The sequence below is a fragment of the Rattus rattus genome, chromosome 7 (assembly GCF_011064425.1).
Source record: "Rattus rattus isolate New Zealand chromosome 7, Rrattus_CSIRO_v1, whole genome shotgun sequence".
Taxonomy (NCBI): Eukaryota; Metazoa; Chordata; class Mammalia; order Rodentia; family Muridae; genus Rattus; species Rattus rattus.
This window is the reverse complement of record NC_046160.1, coordinates 114,353,607-114,380,043: the sequence shown is the minus strand read 5'-3', so window position 1 is coordinate 114,380,043 and position 26,437 is coordinate 114,353,607. Positions and strand designations below refer to the sequence as shown.

Below are 26,437 nucleotides of genomic sequence, written 5' to 3'. Positions count from 1 at the left end.
TCAGAGGGTGAGCTGCGTACCCCAGGTCTAATTAAATACACATGGAGCCCAGTAACCCTCCACTGCGACTCTCACCCAATGATCAGGGTGTCACTAAGGAATACCCAAGGGTGTTTACTGTGGAACTGAATTACGGTACTGGAGTAGTAAGGTTTCCAGAGCAAGGTGAGGGCTCATCACCGGACTAGAAAGAATGCAGGTGACATCTGCCAAGGCACATAACGCAGCTCACAGAAGGAGCACACGAATGCAGGGAAGCCAAGGACCGTAGCGCAGTGGGAAACAAGTGATGTTAACTCTGGTCTCTCCATCTGGGGCCAAAGCGGGACTAATGTTAAACAGGATTCCACTTAAAGAAAAACCACTTTGGCCTCTATTGTTTACTGGGCACAGAGTTTTAGTTTAAGGAGATGAAAGGGTTAAGAAATGGAATATGGTAATGACTGCATAATCATAAGACTTTCCTTCTTATAAATATGTGTGTGATAGTGCATGATGTGTTATGCATATGTGTGTGTGTGAGTGCGTGTGCATGCTTGTCCTTTTCTATGTGAGAGAGCACATTGGGTGTACATTTGTGTTTGTGAGCTCTCTCTCTCTCTGTCTGTGTGTGGGAGGTATAAACACATGGGATGTGCACATGGGATGTACACATATGTTTGTGAGTTTTGTGTGTGTGTATGTTTGTCTGTGTACACAAATGGAGTTTATATGTGTTTGTGAGTTCTTTCTCTGTGTGTATACATATTTGTGAACATTTTCTATGAGTGTATGGGATGTGTGTATATGTGTGAGCAAGCATGTATTTATACATGCGCTCACAATCATACATGCATGTGCTAATGTGTACAAAACTAGGTCACAAATGGTATCAGATATTTTTCTTGGTCCCTCTCCACCTCATTCTTTCAGACAGTGTCTCTCATTGAATGTGGGGCTCACCGCTTAGCTAGGCTGCTATCCAGTGAGCTCTAGGAACTTCTGTCTTCACTGCCCCAGACACACTACCACGTCTGTCTGTTCAGTCAGGCACTGAGGACCTGAACTCAGGTCCCCATGCTTGTCCCACACCCCTCTTACTGACTGAGCTATCTTACTGCCATTGTACACTTAAAGTGGTTCAGTGTTGCGTTACATACATTTCAGAAACCTTTCCTTTAGAATACAAAGTTACTAATTCCTCCTCCATCTTTGTATTCCCCTTTCCAAGTAATTTGAACAAACTCTCACACTCAGCATTAACTAGACGGAATGGGGTGTCTTGTTTCCACCAAAAACCAAGAGGGACCCCCGAAAGCGTCATTCCACTTACTTGGGCAATTCCTGCAATAAACGCGTTAAAGCATGTTGACAGGCGCATTTTTTGGGGTGCGATCATGAAGCATCCTTCCTGTTGGTCATAGCCAAGTAGAACGTAGAGGTGCCTCTTGACTGTGTTGAAGGCCTTTGCGCTGCTGATGTCTGACTCCGCGCTGCTTTCGTCCCTGGCCATGAACTTCATGAGCACTGTAATGAGCTGGTGAACTGTCTGGTGATCGATGCCAGCATCTTCCGGGAGCAAGTCCTTGATGGTGTTGTCGTTTTCCGGTGACTGTTGCCCTGTCAGTGTAAGAAACACAATCAGTGTGCAGCTACACTCCCCTCAAGCAAGGTTACATTAAGTCATCACCTGACGTGGACAAACCACCATCGTTTCTTTCCGCTTCTGGTACAGAGTTAAAAGTCTGTTCTAGATGAGAAACTTAAAGGCACAATGTGGCTCCTCAGCAAAGTGTCATTCCTGGGGCGGAAGCTGCTGTCTCCACTCTTGGTTACTAAGTAACCAAGTGACTCAGAGTGAGAGGGAATGGGAGTCAAACTGAGGAGCTGTAGAGCAACAGTATCCTCAAAGTGTCAGACAAACGCTAACAAACTCTGCACTCAGCATTCTTAACAGAGCAGCAAAGTTGTAGCCTCAGGGACCAAGACTAAGAAGGCTCTGCCCAGTTTCTATGCTTGTAGCATCAACCCCAGATGCTAAATTTCACTAAGTATAAAGGGATCTGCTGGGTGGGGGTTATTAAATTTATTTCAATTATTGTCTCAATTCAATTATGTGCATGAGTCAGCCAGAGCAAAAAATAATATTTTTTTTCCAAATGCTGAGAGGTTCAACAGTGTGGACTGTGAATTATAAATGGTTAATGATAAGCCCTGCAGTATGTAATGAGAGACACAGAGGGGAAGGAAAGACAGAGGGAGATGTGAGCTCTCAAAAAACATTTAAAAACAAAAACAAAACCAGCACATGACGATGAGCTGAGAGTTCCCATGGAAGAAAAAGCACCCTAGTCCTTGGCTTCCTCTTAAACTGCTGATTGGCCCCAGCCTTCTAGCATGCCCCACCTCCTGCCTCAGCCCCCTCCACTCTGTGGCCAGGTCTGGTGAGTCTTCTTATTTCTCCTGTATTTATTTGCTTTGGGGCTTAGTCAAAGCACTCTGCAGCCTGTCCGTTTGACAGACAACGTTAGGGTTTCTAAATTAAAATTAAATTTAAGTTTTTGCGTCATAGGTTAGATCTGAAAGCCAGTGTCCTCATCTGTTCGTGTGAGAGAAAAAAATCCTACCAGGACAAGCATTGGGCACAAGCTTTCGTGAACCTAGCCTTGGTCGCCTCTGTTATGCCGATGGTAAAAATAACTGGACAGAGATCCAGGGAGCAATTCATAGCCATCAATGCTTTGGTTAGTCTGGCAGAATTCCAGTCTTTAAGGACCCCACGAAGAGAAGCAAGATAGAAGAAATGTTTCCTTAGAGTGAAGAACTGAGCTGCCTAACAGCCGCTACCCTTTGGGACAGCGGCATAAAATAACGCCCAATCCAAAGTTAGCTGTGATACTTCCACAAAGCCCACCTAGAAGACAGAAACCTTGGTTATCTACTTCTTCTAGTCATCAGAAGGGTTTTGACCTCCACGCCACTGATCCACAAGGAAATGGTTAACAAGTAAAGAGGAGGCAGAAGTAATCAAACCTAAGGTCCTCTAACACAAGGGGGCCTTCTGACACTTGTCATTATGGCCCGAGATATTGACATTTTCTGCCCTATGTGTCTGTCCACAGAGGCATGCATACTGCATATGTGCAGTGCTCATACATGCAACACGCATACATGCAACATGCCTTAGACGTTTTCCCCACTAAAATGTTTAAAGCACCTAAGATTTTGTTTCTTACATGAGTGGTCCGTAAGCATCACTATACGGAGGCATTTATCACAAATCGATATATGTGGGACAACTTATTTCGTATTAAAGCTGAACTGAATAATTTATATAAGATTTGATGAAAAGCAATTCTTACATAAATTTCTAAAAACAATGCATATATTTTTTAAGCCACTTAAAAAATCTTTTTGGGGGGTGCAAAGGTCAGCGCTTGCTGCTCTTGTAGAGGATAGGGGTTCAGTTCCCATCACCCACATCACGAAGCTACAGTTACCTGTAACATCAAACCCTCTTCAGCCATTGCAGCAAGCACCCTCATGCGTGTGGTGCACACACAGACAAGCAGGCGTGCACACACCTAAATAAAAGGTGTATTTTTTTTAAAAAAGAAATGCTTTTGATTTCCTCCTTCTGGGGTTATTATTTTACAACCGCAATAATATTACTGCTTCAGGCAAATTGATAAAAAGAAAACTATGACAATTGTGTGCCTGTAGGTTCCACGTGGTTCCGGTTACCATAGCAGCAAGCAATATTGCTCCAGCAGGCGCCAACCCTCAATTCCTTTAGCTCTGGGGGGCAAGGTTAGGAGAGCACACATCTCTCAGCCACGCCTGGCTCCTCCTTGTCTAGCGAAGCCTGACTCCTAAGTGGAAGTGACTAAAAACTACTTTGATCTCCATCCTAATGGGCTAGGGACCTCGGAATAGAGAGAGAGCCCCAACCCCACTTCATCCTGTCTGAAGTCACAGGCGAGAAAAACAACTAATCTAACTTCACCTGAACCAAAGCTCTCCTCCCTGTTACAAGGGGCACTGTTTTTTAAATTCTCAGCGAATTATATTTCCCCAATGGCTGACTATCATGTCTTATGTGACCTCCCGTCAGTGACTTGTGCTTCAAAGTATGCACAGTACTTTATACTCGTGCATAAAGTAAAACACTATTTCTTACTCCATTAATCTGCTCCTCCCACCCTGGACATGATGAGTCTGCATTTATCTCGTCTTCTTCTATTAGACTAGAGTGAGCTTATGACAGATGCAGCCTTCCCTAAGGAAAGGTGGCCCCCGTCAAAGCCCTATGAAAAATGCGCTGTCCAATACTCTCAATGCATTCTCCTAAGGCATGGCAGTTAGAAAACCACTGTCTTCCATTCTAGTCTATGCAGTCCCCCTGTCTTCCTTAACCCTAGCGATGCATGAAAGGTTTGATTCATCTCTGTAAGGGATTGACATTGTTATAACGCTGTAGTCAGGGCTAGCCTACCATCGTTTAGTGTGGACTGGGTCTCCACAGCGTGTTCAGAATGGAGTAACTGACAGAAACTTTGAAGCGGAGTACCTCACAGACAGGATCTGCTCCTCCAGACTTATCTCCTGGGCTTCCCACACCCCTGACTGCTAGGCTTCCCAAAGCTGGGATCTCAGAAGAGCCAACACTACTCCACCCTTATTTTCGCTCACAATGATCTCTGCTTTGCCAGGGTGGACGTCCACATTTCCCTCATTTTGTGCCACGAATCTACCTTCAAGAAGCCTATGCCCACACTCCTCTCAGTAATGTGATGTGGTCCCTATATCCTGTTGTATTCCAAAGATAAGAAGAGAGGGGAGGTGGGAGGCTGGGAGAGAAAGGAAAATTTCCTTTAGCTTCCCTAATAACCTTTATGCACGGCAGATCTATCTACTCATTGGTTTTACTTTCCCTGTAAAAACACACGGGGTTTGAAGGCATCTCATCCATCTTAGCATCCTTCACGGAACACAGGAGGGTGCCTGGCACATAGTAGGTGCTCATTGTTCATAAATGTCTAAGTGAACTGAATTCAAATAATGCTCCTCTCTGTCAGAGTAACACATGGGAAAACAAAGGCCGCTTCCATGAGTTTGCTTTACATTTGGCCTAGGAATCCCAAGGTCAAAGACTATATTAGGCTACATTCCAATCTTAGGCCCACACTTATCTGTCAGTTTAAAGCTTTTTTCATAGCAGGTCTAGTGTATGTATGTGCATGTATGTGTGCATGCTTGCATGTGTGCGTGTGCCTATGCTGATGGCTGACTTCATAGCTCATGTGCTTCTCCTCCCTGCCTTTGGTTCTTCTTAGCCTGTGTCCTACCATCATGTGCTTACACTGAGTGCTGGTTATGGGTTTTTGTTTGGGCTTTGCTCTGTCTAATTGTTTGTCAATGACACAAGTTAGAGTCCTCTTGGAAGAGAGACTCTCATCTGAGAAAACACCTCCATCAGATTCCCTGTAGACAAGCCTGTAGGGCATTTTCTTGGTTGATGATTGGTGTGGGAGGATCCAGACCACAGTGGGTGGCGCCGTCTGTGGGCATGGGGTCCCAGGTAGCATAAAAAAAGCAAGTCAATGAGCAGTGCTCCTCTGCAGCCTTTGCTTCAGTTCCGGCCTCCAAGTTCCTGCCTTGAGTTCCTGCTCTGACTTCCCTTCAAGATGGACTGGATAAGCTTTAAGATGAAGCAAACCCTTTCCTCCCTGGGTGTGTTCAGTCATGATGTTTATGACTGAACAACAGAAAGCAAACTATAACCGTGCCCGCTAATGAGAACCTGGATGAAAAGCCCCCTGTGGCGTCAGTTAATGAAATGCTCTTCTCCTGCTTCATCTGACAGGAACCACCCTAAGTACTTCCACTCTCTCTCCCGAGGAGCACACCTTGATGGCCATGATTTCCCTTCCTCACCTATAAGTGAGTTGAGACTGTAAACACTTCCCATGCATCTTTGTACTGTTTCCTGGAATAGTAGATGCAGAAAGGTTTGTTTAGCAAAAGTTACATCTCAAAACCGTTGCTGCAAACACGAGCACTCCTACAGAAACAGCTGGTACCTCAGCGGACAACAGGCACTTTGCAAACCAGGGAAGCGAAGAGTAAAACATCTCTAGGACAAAAGAGCTCAAAGAGGAGTTGCTTGAAATTCGAGGCATGGCCAATGAAGAGGAAGCCGGAAAGGCCAATGCAAGGCATTTTTACCAGTTCTAATCAGCACGGGGCACCTTTTCTTCTAAGTGTAAACGTGGGTGACTAGATCTCCAAATTTCTCTGCAGGCTGGAAGAATGCATGTTCTGTGAGGACTAGGATAGATAGCTCTGGACCAACCTGGGGAAAGTCTTTTGTCTGGACACTGGAGGACTAAATACCAGGTCAACCAGATTAGTGTCTTCATGTGCTACAAGGCAGAAGCTCATAAAACCAACCACTGGGGGGCTCCTCCTACTGTAGAAGACGAACGAGCCAAGTCTCTTGGGTGCAACTATTAGTCACGTTCTAAACTGATGTAGGCCAGGCACCAAGCAGAGTGATGTAATACTACAGTGTTTCGGTTTTCCCATCTGTACGCCAAGTGGGAAAAAAAACTTACATATATCCAGAGGTTCTATAAAGTGAAAGCTAGGCACCTGTGTAAACACACTATAGGCATATAGTCATAAGAGGTATGCGAAATATAATTATATCCTCTTCCAGTTATTCATCCCAGGGGATGAGAAATGTCACAGGATTAAGCATTTTCCATTCCTGTGGCACTGTTCATTCGATGTTGAGCTGACAGATTTGAACCGTGCACCCAACTGACCTTCAGTGGTCACTGTAGACACACAAAACCGAGACACTCACAGTATTACTGAACATGCACCTGCGCGTAACTGAATGCAGGTCAAACCAACAGAGTCTGAAATCAGAACAAACACGGTGCTGAGCTCTTGCTAGCCACATAGGCTACATAAATGTGGGCTGGGGAACTCTGGGTGTGAGATTTAGGTCTGTCACCCACAAATGTGTGACATCTGTCCTTTGTAAGACACTCAGTTTCTCCTGTACAGTTAGTGCACCTCCAGGGTTGGCTATCACATGCCAAGACTGCTATTTCTATGCACCAAAGACTTTGGTAGAGATTACAGAGGAATACAGCTTTATACAGGCCTTGGGGGTAGACCATTAATCTATAGAAAAATCTTTTGTTTTATTTGCTGTGCATTCTACATGAAGTCTAAGGGTAGAAAATGATAGATTTTTAAACCCAGAGATCCAGAGTTCAGCATGAAGAGCAATTACAAAGCTTTCTGCTGCGTAATTACATCACCTCTGGTTACTTCAGGCTTAATCAATAGGAAGTCTACACAGAGGGGCTCGCCATCTAGACTGAACAAGAGACCCTGAATTAAGCAGCAGACACTTTACTTCCACTTTCCCCCTCTCCTGTAGTCTTCTGAGGGGCATGCCTTTGCCTCCACACTTCCAGAAATGGATTATTTATAGATGCGCCTTAAAACTTGGCCAACTGCTTCCAAATCAAAGGCGAGCTTCCCTTGTGGAGTTGTCATGCGAATTCTCTGAAGCCTTAGCTTCATAGTTAGTTTTAACAATCCTGTTATCTGCTCCTTCCCACCTGGTCATTTTGCTGGGGCAGGAGCTGGAGGCTTTTCTTAACCTCGGTGAAAACAGGGACGTTTTCCTACAGAGATGTCAGGGCTCCCTTGGTTAGATTATGAGAATGGATGACAGTAACTGTAGACTGGCCTTTCAAGGAAGGTTGGACAAAAAGATCAACCTCAAGATAAAATGAGGGAAGTTATATGAAACGGCTTAAGAGTTTTCTCCAAAGCTGATCTCACCGGACAGATCTCTCCTTTCCTTCCCTTTCCTTTCCTTCCCTTCCCTTCCCTTCCCTTCCCTTCCCTTCCCTTCCCTTCCCTTCCCTTCCCTTCCCTTCCCTTTCCCTTCCTTCCTTCTTTTCTTTCTCTAGATTTATTTCTTTTTATTTTATGTGTGTGAGTCCTTTGCCTATAGGTATATATATATGACCCATGCCTGGTGCCTTAAGGGGCCAGAAGAGGGTATCAGATTCCCTAAAACTGGAGTTACAAAAAGTTGTGAACCATCCTGTGGGTGCTGGGAATTGAACCTGGGTCCTCTTCGGGAGCAGTGAGTACTCTTAATCACTGATCCATCTCTCCAACACTGAACTCATCTTTCTAATGACACTGTCATTAGATCAGAAGTTCTTGTGAATCTCTTTCTCTCCCTCCCCAAAGAAGAGATGTGTATAAATCAGAGAAGAGGGACTCAGCCACCTGCTTGCCATTCTGTATCTTTTGATCCCTTTCAATAGAAAAACGAGATTTTTTTTTTTTACCAGCACCTACTTCCTGTATTCATGATCTCTGGGTCCCTTTCATCCCTTCCACTCCCGAATTTTTATGTTCCAAGTGTCTTTTTTATAATATGCTCATGATCTTCAAAGTCTTCTTACATAAGTTATTTTTCTCAGGGTGTCAGTCAACCATTTTGAAAAGGCTTAACTTAAACTTATTCTCAGATTAGAATCCAAGTGTTTATAAAAGATACAGAGTGAGTCACTGAGGCTGACCACATGCTCATGGTCCCTCAGTGAATGGTGGCCTCTTTGTGTGGACATCATTCAGTTAGCATTGTCTTTGACAATATCTGCTCAACACCTGGGCTACTGATGTTGAGTTTTACCCCGATAAGGAACAGGACATGATAAGTTACGTTGTGTCACCCGGAATAAGACCTTCGAGTCCTCCAAACAGTAGAAATGCTCCCAAGAAACAGAAATATTCAGACTTGCAAGGAATTAAGAGCAGCTATAGGGATGGGGAGATGGTGATTCCAACATAAAACCTTTCAAAATGCAAATGAAGTGAGCGTTTTACCTAAAGAAAACTCTCATCTGTGAACACAGTGTTTCTATGTGTAACTTACACATACAAACATAAGTCATATAGCATTGAGGAGTGCAATCCTGGTCACGCCTGCTGTGCAGGGAGAGATGGGCACTTACATGCTTCTTACTGGACCAAAAGTCAACGGAATCAGAAACCACCTGCTTAGAAAAGGGTATAAAGAGTTGCCGTACCAACAGCCCAGACACTTGAGACCCCGTGGGGCTCACAAATCCTAATATCACTCTGGTCCAGTGAGAAACACTTGGTTGTTTTTAACCATGTCCACCTATGATACCTATGATAGAGACACTTGAACATGGCCCTTCACCGTCGGAAGTACCCACCTGGCGTCTGTTCAGGTGTCCCACCGAGAGCCGGGGCAGACTGCTCATGCCTGGTCAACCTCACAGCTTAAAAATCAACAACAACTCTATTGAAATAAGCATTAAAGACAACTTGAGCCTAGAAAATTACCCAGTGCCGAGCTGCACTGGCTAGCAGAAGCAAGCTTAGTTTTCTCATTTGTCATTAACATCACACAAAAGAGGTTTACTCCAGAATTTTTGCGTTTGCATTTCTGATCTCAAGAAAAGTTTCTTAACGTCACTCTGATTCTAAAGGCATCGAAATGGCTGTATGAATTAATTAACAGGAAATAGGAATAAATAAAATGAATACCCCAAGCTAGTCAGTTTATTAAAGGGTTGAAAACTCATATGCAAGTTGCAGTTAATTTAATCTAGGGTTGGTGTCCTGCAGCTTCTCCCGGGGGCCACTAGGAATTATTTATTCTTCGGTGTGATTAACTTTGCTCCCTGCAATGCTAAGGCTATTAATTACATAAAAGGCTTTCGATTGACTCTTCTAAGGTTCAAAATACCACATACTCAGAGCTCGTCATAAAAAAAAGAAAAATGTAGCAAAGAAAATCAAATCATATTTATGATTAACATGATTGTGTTATATCAAGTTGTTCTGTAATAAATGCCAATGAAAATGCAAATCTTTCTGCTTCAGACAGGAGAAGTGTGCTTAAGGTGTTAATGGATGGATCGCACAGGTGGTGTTTAAGATTATTAAATTATTTAAATATACTCACCCATTCAGTAACTCATTTAAATATTCTCGTTCATCCATTCATTCAGTAATTTGGTTCTGCGGGCTTTATTATTTGCCCCTTACATGCTTGTTGTTAAGCATGAGTACTTACTAAGCATTTGGTTACTTAAGGAAACTCACTCTTTTAAAAATATATACTATAAAGACCTTTATAAAATAAATGTGTGTGGTCTTTTAAAATGGACAACAAGTCATATTTCTGTTTATAAGTTATCTGAAGTTGAATAGGAATCCAACTTCTCTTCAGGAAAGCCTGATTTTTCTTGTTCAAAAGCCACTATTTTTACTGGGTTTTCTGGGGAGACTATGGGGTTGTTCCCAGCACTTGTGAAATGGCAGTCATTCAGTTTTTGAACATTATCCCTTTAGCTGCATAGCTTTTGGTATCTAAGTCTCATTCGGAAAGCACTCGGGCTCCCAGACTGCTGTGCATACCCTTATATTCTAGCTCTCAAAAATAAACATCTCTGAGCCTCGTGCCAAGTATAGGTGGGCCCACAGTCTTCTACACTTCAGAACTACTGATAGGTCAGTCAAGATTTTGCTGCATCCACAAACAAGAGAGAGCTACCAATGCCCAGGGACTCTGAGGACCAAATTTGATGGACAGACTCAGTTTGCTAACTGTGCTGCTCTCTGTGAACACTGGACAAGACACGTCAGCTCCAGAAAGACATTAAACAGATGTTGCAAGACAAAGAGGAAAGATACTCAACGGATTTTGGAGGTCAGGGTCTCAGGGAGGGAGAGTGCTCTCTTGGATTCTGCTGGCCCTTTCACACTGTCTCTCAGGGACCTCACACTCTTCTGTCGGTTTCTGGCAAAACGTGCTCTCTTGATCTTCCACAAGGCAGCATCGCTGAGGTTGGCAACATTGGTTCTCACAGCAGTGATGGCTTTACAGAAGGAATTAAAGACATTATTATTCTTGGCTCACCACATGAGACAGCTATTTGGAAATTATATATATATATATTATATATAATTATATATATTATATATATTGGGATAAGAAGATAGCTTCCATGTATGCATGAGTCTTCCCCCTCCCTCCATGACATGGTGTGTCTTACCTTAAAAAAAAATCATGACTATAACCGTTATGACTATCACTTTCCTGTTTAATTCTCAAGAGGTTTGACTATCCAATTTTGTTACTTTTTCCTCATGGCCGTGGAGCCATAAGCAACTAAATAAGAAGCAGACAGGACAAATGTGTCTCATAAAACTATCCCCAGACATTGTCAACTGGATAGTATGTAAAGAAAACAGGTACAAATGGTTACTGTGTATTTCCTCCTGAAACAGTTTGTCTTACTTACTTGTAGGAAAAGGAAATTCTTTGTTACAATCTAAATGCAGCTGAGCTTCCAAAGAAAGTGTCTCAAATCTGTTGACAAAGAACTCCCAGCTCAAAGCAGGAATATCTTGCTTAAGAAAGTGCAGGAGTAAAAGCTTGCTCAGGATGGTGGGTCGGTCTTTAACCACAGTGTCGAACTGGAAGTCAAGGCAAAGACAAAGACCCTGGAAAAGATGGATCAGATATAAACTTCTAAGAGACAAATACAATGGAGCAAGGCGTTGTCCTCAAGGCAAAGTTATCCCATTAGAATACTTCTGATCACAAATATTGGAAGGGAAAAAATGCACAAGCAAGTTTCTCCTAATTCACAATACCTCTTCCATGTTCATCCAAAAATGTAAACTAAATGTATGTCAATTGTTTCCTAAATATCAAATAACATCCACTTAAACCAAATACCAGTGCATTTTTAAACGTCTGTAGTTTAAACTGAGAAGCATACACTCAACATTATATTATGTTTTATTTTTTGTGCGTGCGTGCACATGTGCACACATACATGCTTATCCCACCGCACATGTGGAAGCCAGAGACAACTTCTGGAAGCCCATTCTCTCCCCTAGCAGTAGGTTTGGGGAATTGAACTCCGGTCCTCAAACTTGTGCCTCAGGCACCTGTGTCTACTGAGCCACCTCAGTAACCCCCAAACCACATTTTAGGACACACGAGGAAAGCGAGTTCTGGGTTGTTTTCCGACTGTACAGGGAGAGTTTGGAATAAGTCAGGTCTCTTCTTGTTTTCACTATAACTTAAAAGCACACACTCGAGCACACAGACCTCTGCTGTTACAGTCACTAACATCATTAGTTTGCATGGTACTGCAGTCAGAATATTGGAGTCCACTCCCCTAAAAAGTTTGCCACTCTGAAACTCAATTTAAGTGACAGTATTGGAAGGTGAATCTTGAGAGAGGACAGAGCCATGTGGACAGAATTCTCACAAATAGGATTCTTGTCCTTAAACAAAGGCCCAAGCATAGTTAAAGGTATTAACTATGAACCGTAAAGCGGGGCCTTAGCAGACACTGAATCTATGAGCACCTTGACCTCCCAGACTCCAGAATCATACTACATAAATTCCTATGGCTCTCCAAGCTACCCTGTTTGTGGTATTTTGATGTAAAATAGCTAAACAAGACACATGACAACGTCAGTTGTTGGAGGTTTTGACAGACGATCTGCAGGGCTCTTAGCACACGTCCCCCATCACCTGCAGTGCTGGCCTCTTTATGGTGTCGAGCAGGAGACCTGCTCTGGTGGCCACTGCAGGATTGACATCCTCCACAGCTGTCAGGAAGCAGCAGAAGGCATGTGCCAAAGAATACTTCAGCAGGTGGTTCTTGGTCACTGAGTGAATGTCCAAAAACCTACAAATGACAGCCACTTTCTCCACTGCAATATAAAATAGAGAGGAATTTAGTAACATACTATACATATTTTATACTTATTTATTCTTGTTTATTTACTTTATTTACTTTCAAGTGGGGCATGCATTGTAGCACAGGGTGTGTGAGGAGACCAGAAAACAACTGTGGGAGCTGGATCTCTCCTTCCACCACTATGGTTCCAGAGGACTAAACTCAGGTCTTCAGGCTGGAAGACAAGTACCTTCACCTCCCACTGAGCCATCTCACTGGCCCTGTATTGACATCTGTTTAAGAGTCTCATGAGAACTGAACCCCATAAAAAGTTAACGTGGGGTTCCTACATGGAAAATTTAAATATCAACAATGATGGCCAAAAGTGCATTTCAAAACTGGACATCTGGTTTACCTTGTGACCCAGGGGATTTTTAACTAACGTAGAAGTACCTGCTTCAAACCTCATCTTCCAGTCTTTGCTGTTGAAGTTGCCATTAATGATTGTCCAGAATATGTCAGCACCATGAGGAAGGGACAGAGCGTGAAGAAGGAGAGGAACCGCCAGTGAAGACAGCTGAGAGAACTCAGACTTGACGACTCTCCAGAGGCTGGGAAATCAAGTAAGAGCAGAGGCATTATGGTCATCGTAGTCTCTTCAAAGGGAAAGAGCGTACTCTATTAACTTATGGCAGGCGTGGACATAGGTGCTGGTAGGATGCTCTGTGTGAAAGTGCATCTGTCCGCAAGACTATAATCCTCCAAGAAACATTTATGTTTTGATCTGCTAATGTCTTCTGAAGAAATTACCTTTATGTAACAAAATTGAAAAAACATTTAAATATAAAAATGTAATTCCGTATAGCTATGCAAATGAATTCAATAATATACAAAAATTAAGTTATATAAAGATGGTAGCGTGATAGTGATTTTAAAATTGTTTCTTATGTGAATAACTAGAAAGCATCATTGTTACTTTTGGTTGCCCAGCATCCTCTTCCATCTTTAAATGGTGAAGAATAACTCTTTGTCTGCTAGTAGCAGCCTCTCTAAAACCCAACAAGGTCTCCTACTTTTCCTATCCTAAGAGTGAGCACGAAACACCATTACCAGCGTATTAACCTATGTGCGAGCAGCCATACGATCCAAACCTAAGGCTGTTAGAGCCCTTTTTTCCAGATGATGGTATGGACTCTGGGAGACAGGGGTCTCTCCTTCAGAAACTTCATGAGTGAAAGACTATATCAATCGAGAGCTACCAGGGACCTCCCAGGCTCAGCTTGCGTAGGACGAAGCCAATATTTAGATTGATCTACAAACTAAGAAGGAACTGAGCTAATGGTGGAAGGTTGGAAGAAAGGGGAGAAGGAAGAGGAGAGACCTGATATTTAGCACTTCCCCTCACCAATGTCTTCACTTCTGAGACCTTAAGCATTGGACAAAAGGAAACCCAAACTCTGAAGCGACTCTCGGAAACCAGGTTAGCTCCTCCAGCAGGGCTCTGAAGAAGCAGCAATTCTTTGTCATTTCTTGCTGTCTCCCTGCGGTCTCCCTCCAATTGGCTGTTACATGCTTTCTTCCATGCTGTTAGCCCTCCCAACCCAGTCTTCCATCTTGTCTCTCTAGAGAGGTCCGAGACACATACTCTCCTGAAGGCTTGAATCTTCCATTACATCCTCCTTAACATGCTTCTCTTTACTCCAAAGTCTACCTTCCCTCTTCGCCACTCTGCCCTTTATTCTTATTTATATTCTACCTGACTGAGCCTGGCCTTTAACTCTTGGCTCCACAACTCTCTTCCCTGGAGTCTTTCAGCTGAACCTCCCCACTGACTGTAAATCTATCCAGACTTTCTTTACCACCACACCCAAGACCTTGACATTCACCCCCTTGCCTATTTCTTTTCCTTTACAGACTTTTCACAGAAAGGATGTTCTGCGTTACATCTTTACAGTCCCTGAGCCCCTGAGCATGTTCACACACTCCCTTAAATGTGTGTGGCTCCCAGGGATCCTTCTCTTCTTTAAATTTTTCAATTAAAGCCCAGTGCTAACTCTGTTCAGGTTTTTCACCACTTTTCTTGGATCCCCATCTGTATTATCTACAAGACTCCCCACACTTGGGTCCTGGCCTACTTCTCTAGCCACTCTCCCTTACACCCCTGAACCCACATTTTAGACAATGCCACCTGGTATCACCTCACTAGTGTTCCCCATTTCTTGTCCCCTCTACTTTTTTTTTTACCAACTCTATCTCCTTGTCCTTGATATTCCTGCTTTCCAAAATGTCTACGAATACTACATTTTTATCAAAGTCCACTTCCAAAATGGTGATTCAAATGTACCTGCTGCTGAACCCTGGCCTAATCATTGGTCTGGAATGGTTCTTGTTCACCTGTGACCTGTGCAAAACAGTCACTTACCACATGACTTTGTATATGAACAGTACAAAAATATGTCTTCATTTCCACAAGATCTTAGTCAGGCTTATTATTTGGAGGTTGGTATCAGGGCTTCCCCCTTCCTTCTGCCTCAAAGTAAATCGATGCATGGTACAGACACATATGTGTGTGTGTGTGTGTGTGTGTGTGTGTGTGTGTGTGTGTGTATGCATGTGCACATGCATGGGCATGTAAGTATGTGTGTGTGCATGTGTGTATGTGTGTCTATGCATGTGTGTGCAAATGTGTTTGTGTATATGCATGTGTGTTTGTCCAAGTGTATGTGTGTGTGTGTGTGTGTACACACATGTGCATGCACCTGTGAGGGCATGTGAAAGCCAGAGGCTGTCTTTAGTGTTTTTCTCTATTGCTTTCCACTTCCCTTCTTGAGACAGGGTTTTTCCATGTGCCCGGAATTCATGATTTTATGTAGACTGAATGGCCAGCCAGCCCACAAGATTATCTTGTTTCTGCCTCCTAGAATACTGGAGTTACAAACGCCATGCCTGGCTTTTATGTGGCTAACTGGGGCTCTAAGCTAAGGTCCCCGTGCTTATACAAGCACTTGATCCTCTGAGCTATCTTCTGAATGCAGAAGTAGACCAAGTTAAACAATAAAATACTGATCACTCTTTAATTTATTACTTATCCCTTCCTGGAGTAGACTAAAAATTCCCCCAAATACCTAGAACAGTATTGTGGTTTAAAAAACATATTCACATCATTATATTTGTTGAGTGAATAGATAAATTAACAAAATAACTGAGTAGAACCTTGATTTGCTTTTGCTACAACACAGGAACAAGTCTTCCCTAAGGATCAGACTATACTCTTACGTATGAAATGATCTTTTTCCTGGATTGCCTCCAGGAAGACTATAATAGTTATTTGAAGGTGCTCAGAAAGAGAGCGCCATAAACCTAGGGCACTGCTTTATTGCTATCCTCCAAACACCTCTATCTCTAAAGAGCAAGGGAGACAGCACCCAGAGGGGTTTGGTATCCAATCTGAGTTCCTAGTTTGAGTAAAATTGCTGTCTCACTGTTGATATATAGTTCTCCACATCTGAGGGCTTCTGGTGGGGGTGGGGGTGAGAGTGGAGATTGGGGTGACCTCAGTTTCCTTTAAAAGGCAGTCAATGGGAGTTTGGCCATGTTCCAGAGCATATGGGGAAAACAAATTGATTTTTTTCCTTTCCTCCCCACCTCCCATTCTCCCCCTCCCCTTTCCTCTCCCTCCCACCCTCCTTCTTTTTTTGTCAGGGAGAGGTCACAAGGGTCTGGGAGCAGACCTGGGAGGACTGAGACACTAGTGTGATTGGGTTTCATAATGTCATAATGTGAAATTTCCAAATAATCAATTAAAATACTATGCAAAAATAATTTTCTTCCTTAAATCCTGGATGTGGGGACAGAATCAAGTTAATAACTATCTTAGGTTGGGGTCTGGGGAGATCGCCATCTTACAGACATCACACTCAGCAGCATTACTTGCCCCTGCCATTTTCCTAGGGTCTACTATCGTCTTGATTCACCTAACCATCAAAAAGCATAGAACGGTCCCTAGTTTATGTGTCTGGCCCAACAGAAGCTAGGAAGCAAACGCCACTCTCTTCATGTTAGCATTCATAGAAATTACAGCTGCGTGTGGTGGCCCACGCCTCTGGTCCCAGCACTCGGGAGGCAGAGGCAGGTGAAATCTCTTAGTTCTAATCAAGCCAGGAATACACAGCGAGACCCTGCCCCAAGGACAAAAACAGAAAGGAAGGAAAGAGGAAGAAAGAAGGGAAGGGAGGAAGTTGCTTCATCAAATTACTGGTCTGGGAGGGAAAAATGAAATGGAACAGAATTGGTCTTACTCTCACTTTAAATCTTACAACTGAAGCCAAAGGCAAACAAAAAGGTTCGCAGGCCTTACCTTGCAATCAACATGTGGTCCTGAATGTAGGCTAAAAACTGAGGATGGTCTTTCCTTGCAGTGTACAAGCATTCCCCGTGCAGACAGAGAATCTTTAGGCAGTTGAGCATGTTAAAAAGAATGTCTGGCTCTTCGAACTTCGCCATTTCCTATGCAAAGAGCGCACAGTCACTGCATTCGCCAAAACAGCCAATAGTTCCAAACCCAGACCAAATACTTAAATATTTCAGAAAATCTACCTGGAAAATGGTATATATTAGTCTCAACGTAACTGGAAGCTGTTGGTAGCAAAATTTTCTTTCCGTGTCGTTCTTTATTGCTAAGGAAAAATGATTACACAAAGGTTAACCCGGTTCCATTTCCCCCTCAGCATTCATCAGTTCATCAAGATCATGAAACCACAGAGGGCGAAAAGGTACAAAAGCATTACATGTTTGTAGAATGTTTTCACTTGTGCCAACTGGGCATGGTGGCTCACACCTTTAATCCCAGTGCTTGGGAGGCAGAGGCAGATAGATCTTCGTGACTTCAAAGCCAGCCTGGTCTACATACTGAGTTCCAGGACAGCCAGAACTACATAGCGAGACTCTGTATAAAAACAAAAGAACAAAACCCAAAACAAACAAAAAACAAAAACAAACAAAAAGGAAAAAAACTTAGCCTGAGTCCTTCTATGAAGAAATACAAAAAATCTTCTAAATTTAAAAATCTCAGCCTTGGGGCTGGAGAAATGACTCAATGGTTAGGAGCACTGGGTGCTCCTCTAGAGGACCTGGGTTCAAATCCCAGTACCTATAACTGTCAGTAATTCCAGTTCTGGGAGATCCATGGCATCAGACATGTAGGTGATGCACTTAGATAGATAGATAGATAGATAGATAGATAGATAGATAGATAGATAGATGATAGATAGATAGATAGATAGATAGATAGATAGATGATAGATAGATAGATAGATAGATAGATAGATAGATAGATAGATAGATGATAGATAGATAGAAGCAAATCACCCATACACATACAATTTTAAAAATAATTAAAAAAAACCTTCAGTCCCCATCTTTCACTTCCGAGTCCCCATGTTTATCTCAGTGTCTTTGGCTGCCTGACCCACTGTAGCCTCAGCCTGTTTACCTATGGATGAAGGGATGTGGGGCTGGCAAGGCGTGCCCTCATTAAAGGAAATAAGCAGGTACGGAAGAGAGGGCTGTTAGTTTAGCATCTAAGCCAAGGCTGTAATGTTGATTGACAAATTAGGCATTGTGAATAAGATGAGTGTTTTCAAATGAAAACTCCATTTATGGATGTCTCTTCTCATGAGGTTCCCCAAGCTCTGCCTCCATTGTGGGACAACACCACAGGACACATACTAGAGAGGTGCTCACAAGTTAACCAGTTACCAAAACTAGTGTAACATTATAGCAGAGGGGGAAGAAAGGATCTCAAGGCCCCTCCACCAGTAAAGGAACCTTTGACATTTGATGGCTTTGGGGAGATGAAGAGTGGGTTTTCTGTAAAGAGTATGGTCCTTTGTAGGTGTACTTTGCTCAGGTGAATGGCTTTATACATATGAATACATAGTCAGATAAACTGGAGTCTGTGGACTATTTAAAAAAGCTGGAAGGATGGGGAGGTTGGGGGTGAGTTTGGGAGGAGTTATGGAGGAGTTGGGGAGGCGTGGGGATGAATAGGATCAAAATACATGGTAAGAAATTTCCAAAGAACTAATAAAATATTGTATTTAAAAAAACTGCTGCAAAAAGGGCACAATAATGTGCCCGTTATTAGGGTTGTGGCAATTCCTGAGATCAAAGACAATGACAGCCAAGTCCTCGTGGTTGATACATCAGTCCGTTTCTTGATGACCTTCCACTCAAAGGTACACAATTGTTGGCATCCAACTCTGTAATGGTTAGTGTGAAAGTGGACATAGTTTTGGTGACTGATAGAGCTGGTGTCTAAAAAAGAAAAATCTTCCTGCAAAATGCAGAAAGAGGAAACATGTAAAGCACTGAGGCCATTGGTGCACCCCCAGGTTACCTGAACAGGAGCCCAGGATCACCACTGAAGGTGCAGAACAGAAGCAACACCAGTTTTTATAGTTTGTAATTGAGTGGCAGGGAACACTAGTCTAGGAGATTATCACAGGCGAGAGTACTGCTGCCTTTTATCTAAGAATCTCACAACATACTCCAGAACAGTCCAGAACCCAAGATCCTCCTGCCTCAGCTTTCCACATGCAGATGCATACTCAAGAGTGGGTTTATCACAGAACTGAGAACGGGACCCCCATTGAAGGATTCAGAGAAAAGACTGAAAGAGCTTGAAGGGGCTCGAGACCCCATATGAACAACAATGCCAACCAACCAGAGCTTCCAGGGACTAAGCCACTACCCAAAGACTATACATGGACTGACCCTGGGCCCCAACCTCATAGGTAGCAATGAATAGCCTAGTAAGATCACCAGTGGAAGGGGAAGCCCTTGGTCCTGCTAAGACTGAACCCCCTAGTGAACGTGATTATTGGGGGGAGGCTGGTAATGGGGGGAGGATGGAGAACACCCATATAGAAGGGAAGGGGATGGGGTTAGAGGGATGTTGGCCCGGAAACTGGGAAAGGGAATAACATTAGAAATATAAATAAGAAATGCCCAAATTAATAAAGATGGAGAAAAAAAAGAGTGGGTTTATAACTATCTTACAAGAGGGCGAAAGACAAAAGGAGGAAATCAGGCTGAGGTTGTGACTGGAGCCTTGAAGTTGGGCCCAGGAAGGGGAAGAACGAGAAAAACATTTTAAAAGGTAGAATTAGTACCAACTCCATAAGGGAAAATAGAAGAGGTCTATTCTATTTTCTGCCTCTGCAGGCTCAATGCAGGCTCACGGGAGAGCCAGGCTGCATCTGCCCTGAGCACAGAGAATGTTTGCTTTTAGGTCATTATTCCACGAACAGTACAAGGACTTAGAGTGACTCAGGGATAGAATACTTGCCCAGCCTGCACAAGGCCCTAGGTTCAATCCCCAGTACTGCAACATAAAATTAAATATTATACTTAACCTGAGGATAGTTTAAAATAAATGGGAGGATACACATAAGTTATGGGCAATTATATATCATCAATACATGTCGTTTTGTTTCAGGGACTTCTCTGTATCAGAGAAGAAAGAGATATGTCCTAGGACCAATGTACGAAGGAGCTGAAGCAGGAGAATTAATGCAAATTCAAGACCAAATCTGAGATACATGTTGTGTTCCAGTGCAGTCTGGACTACATACTGAGACTCTAGCTTAAAACAACAAAGGAAGTGACAATTACTTGAGTTGTGTGCAGTCAAATAAAAATACTTCCAGGTTGGGGATTTAGCTCAGTGGTAGAGCGCTTGCCTAGCAACCGCAAGGCCCTGGATTCGGTCCCCAGCTCCGAAAAAAAAAGAAGAAAAAAAAATACTTCCATAGAAAGAGTCTAAGTTATCAGGTCCTCAGTAAAGTTTTTGCTTCCCTTGGGTACAGAGCTTCACAGAAACAACTCCAGCCCTGCAAGACAGCAGCTAAGAAACCTGGAGGCCTGGGTCCCAGCTCCCATCCCTACTAACTACACAGCATTCGTTTTCCCAATTTCAGGTGCTGTCCACCACATGCCCACAGTCAGAGGAAGAGGCTAGAGTCTTGCTCGTTTTCTTTATATGCAAATTGAGCGCTCATTGTAAATGAATTATACGTGCTATTGGAGTATAGGCAAGTCCCATGGCTCTTCTGGGATTGGGCTTTTCATTGGCAGAGAGAGAAGGCTGAATTAGACCTGCAGAGATCAGCTTTCTTCTATGAAGGATGCTCCATTAGAGAAAATCTTATTTCTAACTCCAACATGTGAGGACGGGAAGGCAGAGCTCTCTGGTGGAAGCTGGATGGGGGCTTCAACATTTGCCTTCGTTTTCCCACCAATTACCATTGCCATGGAGGAAGTAACAGAGGAAGCGACACGGAAGTTACCACTACAGAGCCAAGAAACTCATCACCTCCCTCCAGCTGTAATTTCCAATAGAGTTAGGCAGTGTGAGCTAGATCATCAACCATCCACAATATCCGCCCATCCACGGGGCAGTAGTAGGTTATACCAAGGATTTTGTAGTGATGGTGTAGATATCATGAACCAAAGAAAATGGTCCCCTAAGAATGTTTGCTGTTCACCAAAAGGACAAAGCCCATGCTTCCTGGTTCTACAGTGCCCCTCCCAGAAGCAAGTCAGTCTGAGACAGTAGGAGTAAAAATCCTCAAGGCTCCCCAAAGTTGTCTCAGGTCCTGTACAAGTGCCCAGAGCATCACTGCTCAGATCTGAGAGTGTGACGTTCCCACAGGCAGGAGGGGACATGTGAGCTTTCTGAACTCTGTCTGAGTGGGAGGAGTCCGGGAATGACCATGAGTCTGCCTGCCACCCTGGTGTCCTCAGTTCACACATCAGTAGCCTTTGAAGAAATTATAAAGAAGCCATATTTCCAACCAGAAGTGATGACCGTCCCTGGAGCACAGCTAGGCAGGGTGCCTCTTTCTAGGGTCTTAGCCAATCTCTCAGGATACAGATGCTGTGTGGATGCAAACACTGTTGCCTGTATCCAAAAGCACCCGGCTTTGACCGTATGCCTCACGTGGCTACTGGGGCTGTCAGTGCCCTCCATTTCAGTCATTCTCAATCTCTTCTGCACATACAGATGTAAACACTATGTAAAATCCACCTTAGCTTTCTATATTACCAGGACCCAGTGATAGGCTAATAACTAGTAATAATTATACTAATAATTAATAACAAGATGCTGCTGCCAGGAAGAGACTCCATGAATGGCGTTCCCCTGGTACAGAGCTATTCACTTCCTACTGTGGTGGGAAACGCTTTATCCGTGCAGCCCACCCTAAGGAAGCAGCGCTGAACGTGTCCAAGCTGCTACTTGGGTATGAACTGGAAAGTGTACACACAGCGCGTCCCGTCCGCCAAGTTCACCTACCAGCATGTTCTGAGGGCACTGTACGGTTGCCTGGATTCTCTCCATGCTTGGCCGCTGGGTTCTCCTCCTCCTCTCCCTCAGGGCCGAGAATGAACTCTGGTCTGGAAGAGAGGAGGCTATCTTCAAGGCTGTCTGTGGGCTCCTGCAACAAACACAAGCAGCTTCGTGAGGCGCTGCAAAGAACAGCTTAGTTTACATCCACAAAGGTGGGTCGGCCTGTCCTAATTAACCTTGTGCTAGCCAAGAGGGCAGAGGCCCTATACCTCAGAAGAGCATGCGCCCCCGCATACACCCATCCTACTGAGAGATGTGCATTGGCGGTTGGTGAAACATTTGCTTTCATTTGAAATAGACACAGGAAAACATTGCCTGATCTTCTTAGGCACTCCCCCGCCTTTCTCTATAGTCCCAGAGGTCAGAATCTCCCTCCCAATTTATTTAGGATGCAATGACTTCAGACATAACGCCAGTTCTGGATACCTGGACAAATCAGTGTTTTAGGGGGAAGAAGTTGCTGGAACATGGAACGTGTGAATTAAGGGGAGGAAAGGGTAAACTCGAGTCTATCAGTAGACAGATGGGTCAACGAAATACGTATCCACACAATGGGCTGTCACTCGGCTTTCGAAGGGAGATACTGATGTGCGCTACACCTCAGAGGAAGCTCGAGGATGTGATAGTAGGTGAGATAAAGCCGTCGCAAGGGACAAATACTGTAGGCACTCACTCACACAGCTACAGAGTCAAAGTCAGAGAAAAGGAGAGCAGAGCTGGGGAGGGAGAGATGGGCGTTGTTATTTAGAAGTCCCGGGGAGATTGGTCTCACAACATTGTGTGCACGCTGGCGTCGTTCATATAGACGTACAAAGACATGTAAAATACATTTACACATGTAAAGCAAATTGCAAAAACAGGATGTAATGAGAAAATTCTTTTCTTTTCTTTTTAAAGAGTGCATTCAGTCCTTTACTCATGAGGCAGCGGTTGGTAAACCAGAGTTCAAGGACAGCCTGGACCACATACCAAGACCCGAGCTCAAAAAGCAGGGTGCAGGACTGCATTAGGCATGCTATTATCTAAGTACTTAATCTCTGGCTATTTGATCCTTTTCCTTCCCAGTCTTATCTTTAAATATCCTGTTTGGAAATTATCTTTCTGGCTAATACCAAAAAAAATTTTTTTAAGAGAATTATTTGACAACCAGGTCAAACAAAAAGACAAAGATGGGTGGGGCAAAGAAAGAAGTGAAGTTCTAAAACCTCAGCTGAGCTGGGGGGATGGTAGGAGTCAGACAGACATGATGGGCAGAGACAGAAAGAGGAGCTGCAATGGGTAATAAAGTTGGGAAACTTGTCTTCATCCTCCTACCCCTGACCAGAGACAAAGACCTAAAGGTTTGGTGCACGTCTTTGCTTCTTTGCCTGCAGTAGGGTCCCCTGCTGCAAAGCAGCTGGACAAGTTCAAGCCCTGATCAGAATATGTTTATGGCAAAGTTTTGGGCCATTAGATTTCCTGACTAAACTTGTATTAGGGGAGGAAGACCCCTCAAACACCTTTAAAAAAACACTCCAGCCTTCATAAGCCCTTCTCTGCTTTATCTGTATATGGCTGTGAACGCTCTCTCTCAGGTCTCTGTCTCTGTGTCTCTGCCTTTCTCTGTGTCTCTCTGTCTCTGTCTCTCTCAAGTCTGTCTCTGTCTCTCTCTGTCTCTCTGTCTCTGTCGGTCTCTGTCTCTCAGGTCTCTGTCTCTCTGTGTGTGTGTGTGTGTGTGTGTGTGTGTGTGTGTGTGTGTGTGTTTCCTCACCTCTAATAGAAGCCCTTCTATACCTGCCTGTTCTGTCTGCTGTGTCTGAGATTTCCCCTGCTGTTACTGGAGACTTTTTTTTTGCCCTTTAATTCTTTAACTGGCACAGAAAATGAACTTGATCAAGGTCCCTGAAAAATACCTTTGCCAGCTTCACAGGTTTACTGAGGCTGGCTCCGGTCCTAGGCCATCTACAAACAAGACAGCCAGCCGTCATATTGTAAGCTGACTTTTATGTAGACAGTTTCCTGCTGTTTAAGGATTTGTCTACAAGCCCCTGCAATCCACAAGTCTGGTACTGTGACAGGACTGGCATCGCCTGCCTTGGAAACTAGCCGAAGCCTCCTGCCAGGCTGTCCTTCATGTTTTCCTCTCCCTGTGTCTCCCCTTGACCCAGGGAAAGCATGAGAGACCCAAGGTGCTGGAGTACAGGCAGGGGAGACCATGTTCCAGGACAGACCTCTCTCTTGGTCACGAGTGTCTCTTCCAGTTGAATTACAGAATCCTCCAGATTTAAGGATTCGGCCATCGTGAGAAGCAGAAGGCATGAAGGATTGTTTGAGGTGACTTGGGTTCTCTTTATTGGTGCTTGACTTCCCTCTTTGTCTTAGGAACTCAGACATGCTGGGAAGACAGCACAGAGCAACCCTGTGAAGCCTCTTTCCCAAAGAGATGCTGGTGGTTCATCTAGACAATTCCTCAGCTGACTTGGTTTGCCAACCACGAGACTCTGCCTTCACTCCCAGATCACCATCTCCCCAGGGGAACAAGGGACCCTGCAGTTGCAGGATTCTCCGGGCATGGCTTGCTCTTTCCCTCCACAGAATGTGAGGTGCTGTATCCGCTCCTGTCGGCACCTCGGCACCTTGCTTTCTTTGTTAGGACGCCCCCTCAGCTTTTCTCTCACACTTCTGGCCCTTTGAGGATTTACCTTTGGTCTTCTCTTCCTTTCTTTTTCCCTCTTATTAGTTGGCCTTCCCCAGAGTTAGAGCACTTGACTTCAAAGCATTTATTTCTTTCCAATCTTTCTTGTAAGAATCAGATCCAATATCCATGGTGCATGGCAACTCTACCTGGATGTTCAAGCTGTGTGCTAGTGCGTTCCCTGTAAGTCCTGTTGAAGTTGCCCCTGTTGTGACATGGAGATGGGGCCAGATGGGCCCTTTAAGAGATGATTAGAGCTTGTCCATTAACAAATTAATGCCCACCTATCATTCGGGCAGAAATTCCCAAAGTCTGAACTCTTTTCTGCCATTTTCTTTTCACCGGCACCACTGCAGGTATAAATTCAGGGCTCATCTTTCTCAAAAGACTCCTGGTCCCAAGTCTCAAGGTCCTTCCTCTATTCCCCCATAGCCACTTTGTTCATGTCTTGCTATGTATAATACTCATCATTGCTGGCTTGCAGTTTTTCCTTTACTTAAGTCTGTTTCCAATAAGACCCTTGGGTTTGTTGTTATTGGGGGGGTTGTTTTTTTTTTTTTTTTTTTTTTTTTTTTTTGTTTTGTTTTGTTTTTTTCAGTGCTGGGATAGAGCGTGGGGTTTTGTGCATGCTGGGCAGACACTACCGCTGAGCTATACCTGCAAACAGACCCTAGGTTTCTCGGCTTTGATTTGTATTTTCTCACCATCTGTGACTGTGGCTGGTTTTATTTTTGTTTGGTTTGATTGTTTTTTTTTTTTTAAATTTTATCATATGCTGACAAGTTGACGAGAATGAATCTGGAAACTGTTATTGCCTAATAAACAAGGCAATATAAGCAAGCAAATATGACCTCTTCTCCCTTGCCTGAGGGATCTGAAACACCTGAGCTCGGAGGGACAGACAGTGGGCAGGAGTGAGAGGAAACAATGGGGGCTGGGGAAGGAGGACACTTTTACAGTAAGTATTCAACGGCTGGGTTAAAAGACATGATACTATATTAGGACAGATCAGGTTGGCAGATTGCGACTGAAGGTACACTTTATTGCTCTATGTGAGACTCCAAAAAGTGTTGGATTTTTTTAGAGAAATAACTTTTGACCCTAAACAAATGGTAAAGAAACGGAAGAAGACAGGTGGTGGCTCGGATAACTCAGTTGCATGTGTCTCCGATGACTGGAGGGTATTTTGATGTTATATATGCCCCTTAAGATATACTACGCAGAAAACAGCTAAGTATGGAGTCACTGAAGTGTGGCACACAGCAACTGTCAATTCTTTACATGATTTTCCCTGAAAGCAAAGCATGGACACAGCCAGAAAAGGGAGTCGGTTTCCTTCATTGTCAGAAGTCAGTGAGCTCCTTAAGTCTGTATCCATACGTGATCTACTTAATATTTAATTGCATAATGTTCTATCTTCATTATTATTTATACTTCACAAAAGTAATTTAGTGAGAAAGATCTTTTAGGAATACCAGTAATGTTCCATGTCCATGGAAACTCCATGAGTGGAACTGCTACCACTCCCCTCAAGCCACTTGCAAGCATTCTGTATCCTGTGGCTCCTATCCTAGGTAACATAAATACTGACCA

General features: G+C 43.7%; 1 protein-coding gene across 9 annotated transcripts in view; it reads right to left on the bottom strand.

The window, feature by feature from the left end:
* Positions 1 to 26,437, bottom strand: part of Unc79 (unc-79 homolog, NALCN channel complex subunit) — a 236,505-nt gene that overhangs the window by 82,056 nt on the left and 128,012 nt on the right. For 6 of the 9 annotated variants that reach the window (XM_032908298.1, XM_032908292.1, XM_032908290.1 and 3 more), the window contains exons 20-28: positions 22,117 to 22,258; positions 17,358 to 17,437; positions 17,119 to 17,267; positions 13,215 to 13,372; positions 12,614 to 12,795; positions 11,364 to 11,565; positions 10,758 to 10,937; positions 9,267 to 9,332; positions 1,313 to 1,599 (exon numbers count right to left, since the gene is read on the bottom strand). In XM_032908298.1, the coding sequence (XP_032764189.1) occupies positions 1,313 to 1,599; positions 9,267 to 9,332; positions 10,758 to 10,937; positions 11,364 to 11,565; positions 12,614 to 12,795; positions 13,215 to 13,372; positions 17,119 to 17,267; positions 17,358 to 17,437; positions 22,117 to 22,258 (1,446 nt within the window). The remainder of the gene's footprint in view (positions 1 to 1,312; positions 1,600 to 9,266; positions 9,333 to 10,757; positions 10,938 to 11,363; positions 11,566 to 12,613; positions 12,796 to 13,214; positions 13,373 to 17,118; positions 17,268 to 17,357; positions 17,438 to 22,116; positions 22,259 to 26,437) is intronic. The other 3 variants (XM_032908291.1, XM_032908297.1, XM_032908299.1) reach the window with 1 other exon arrangement.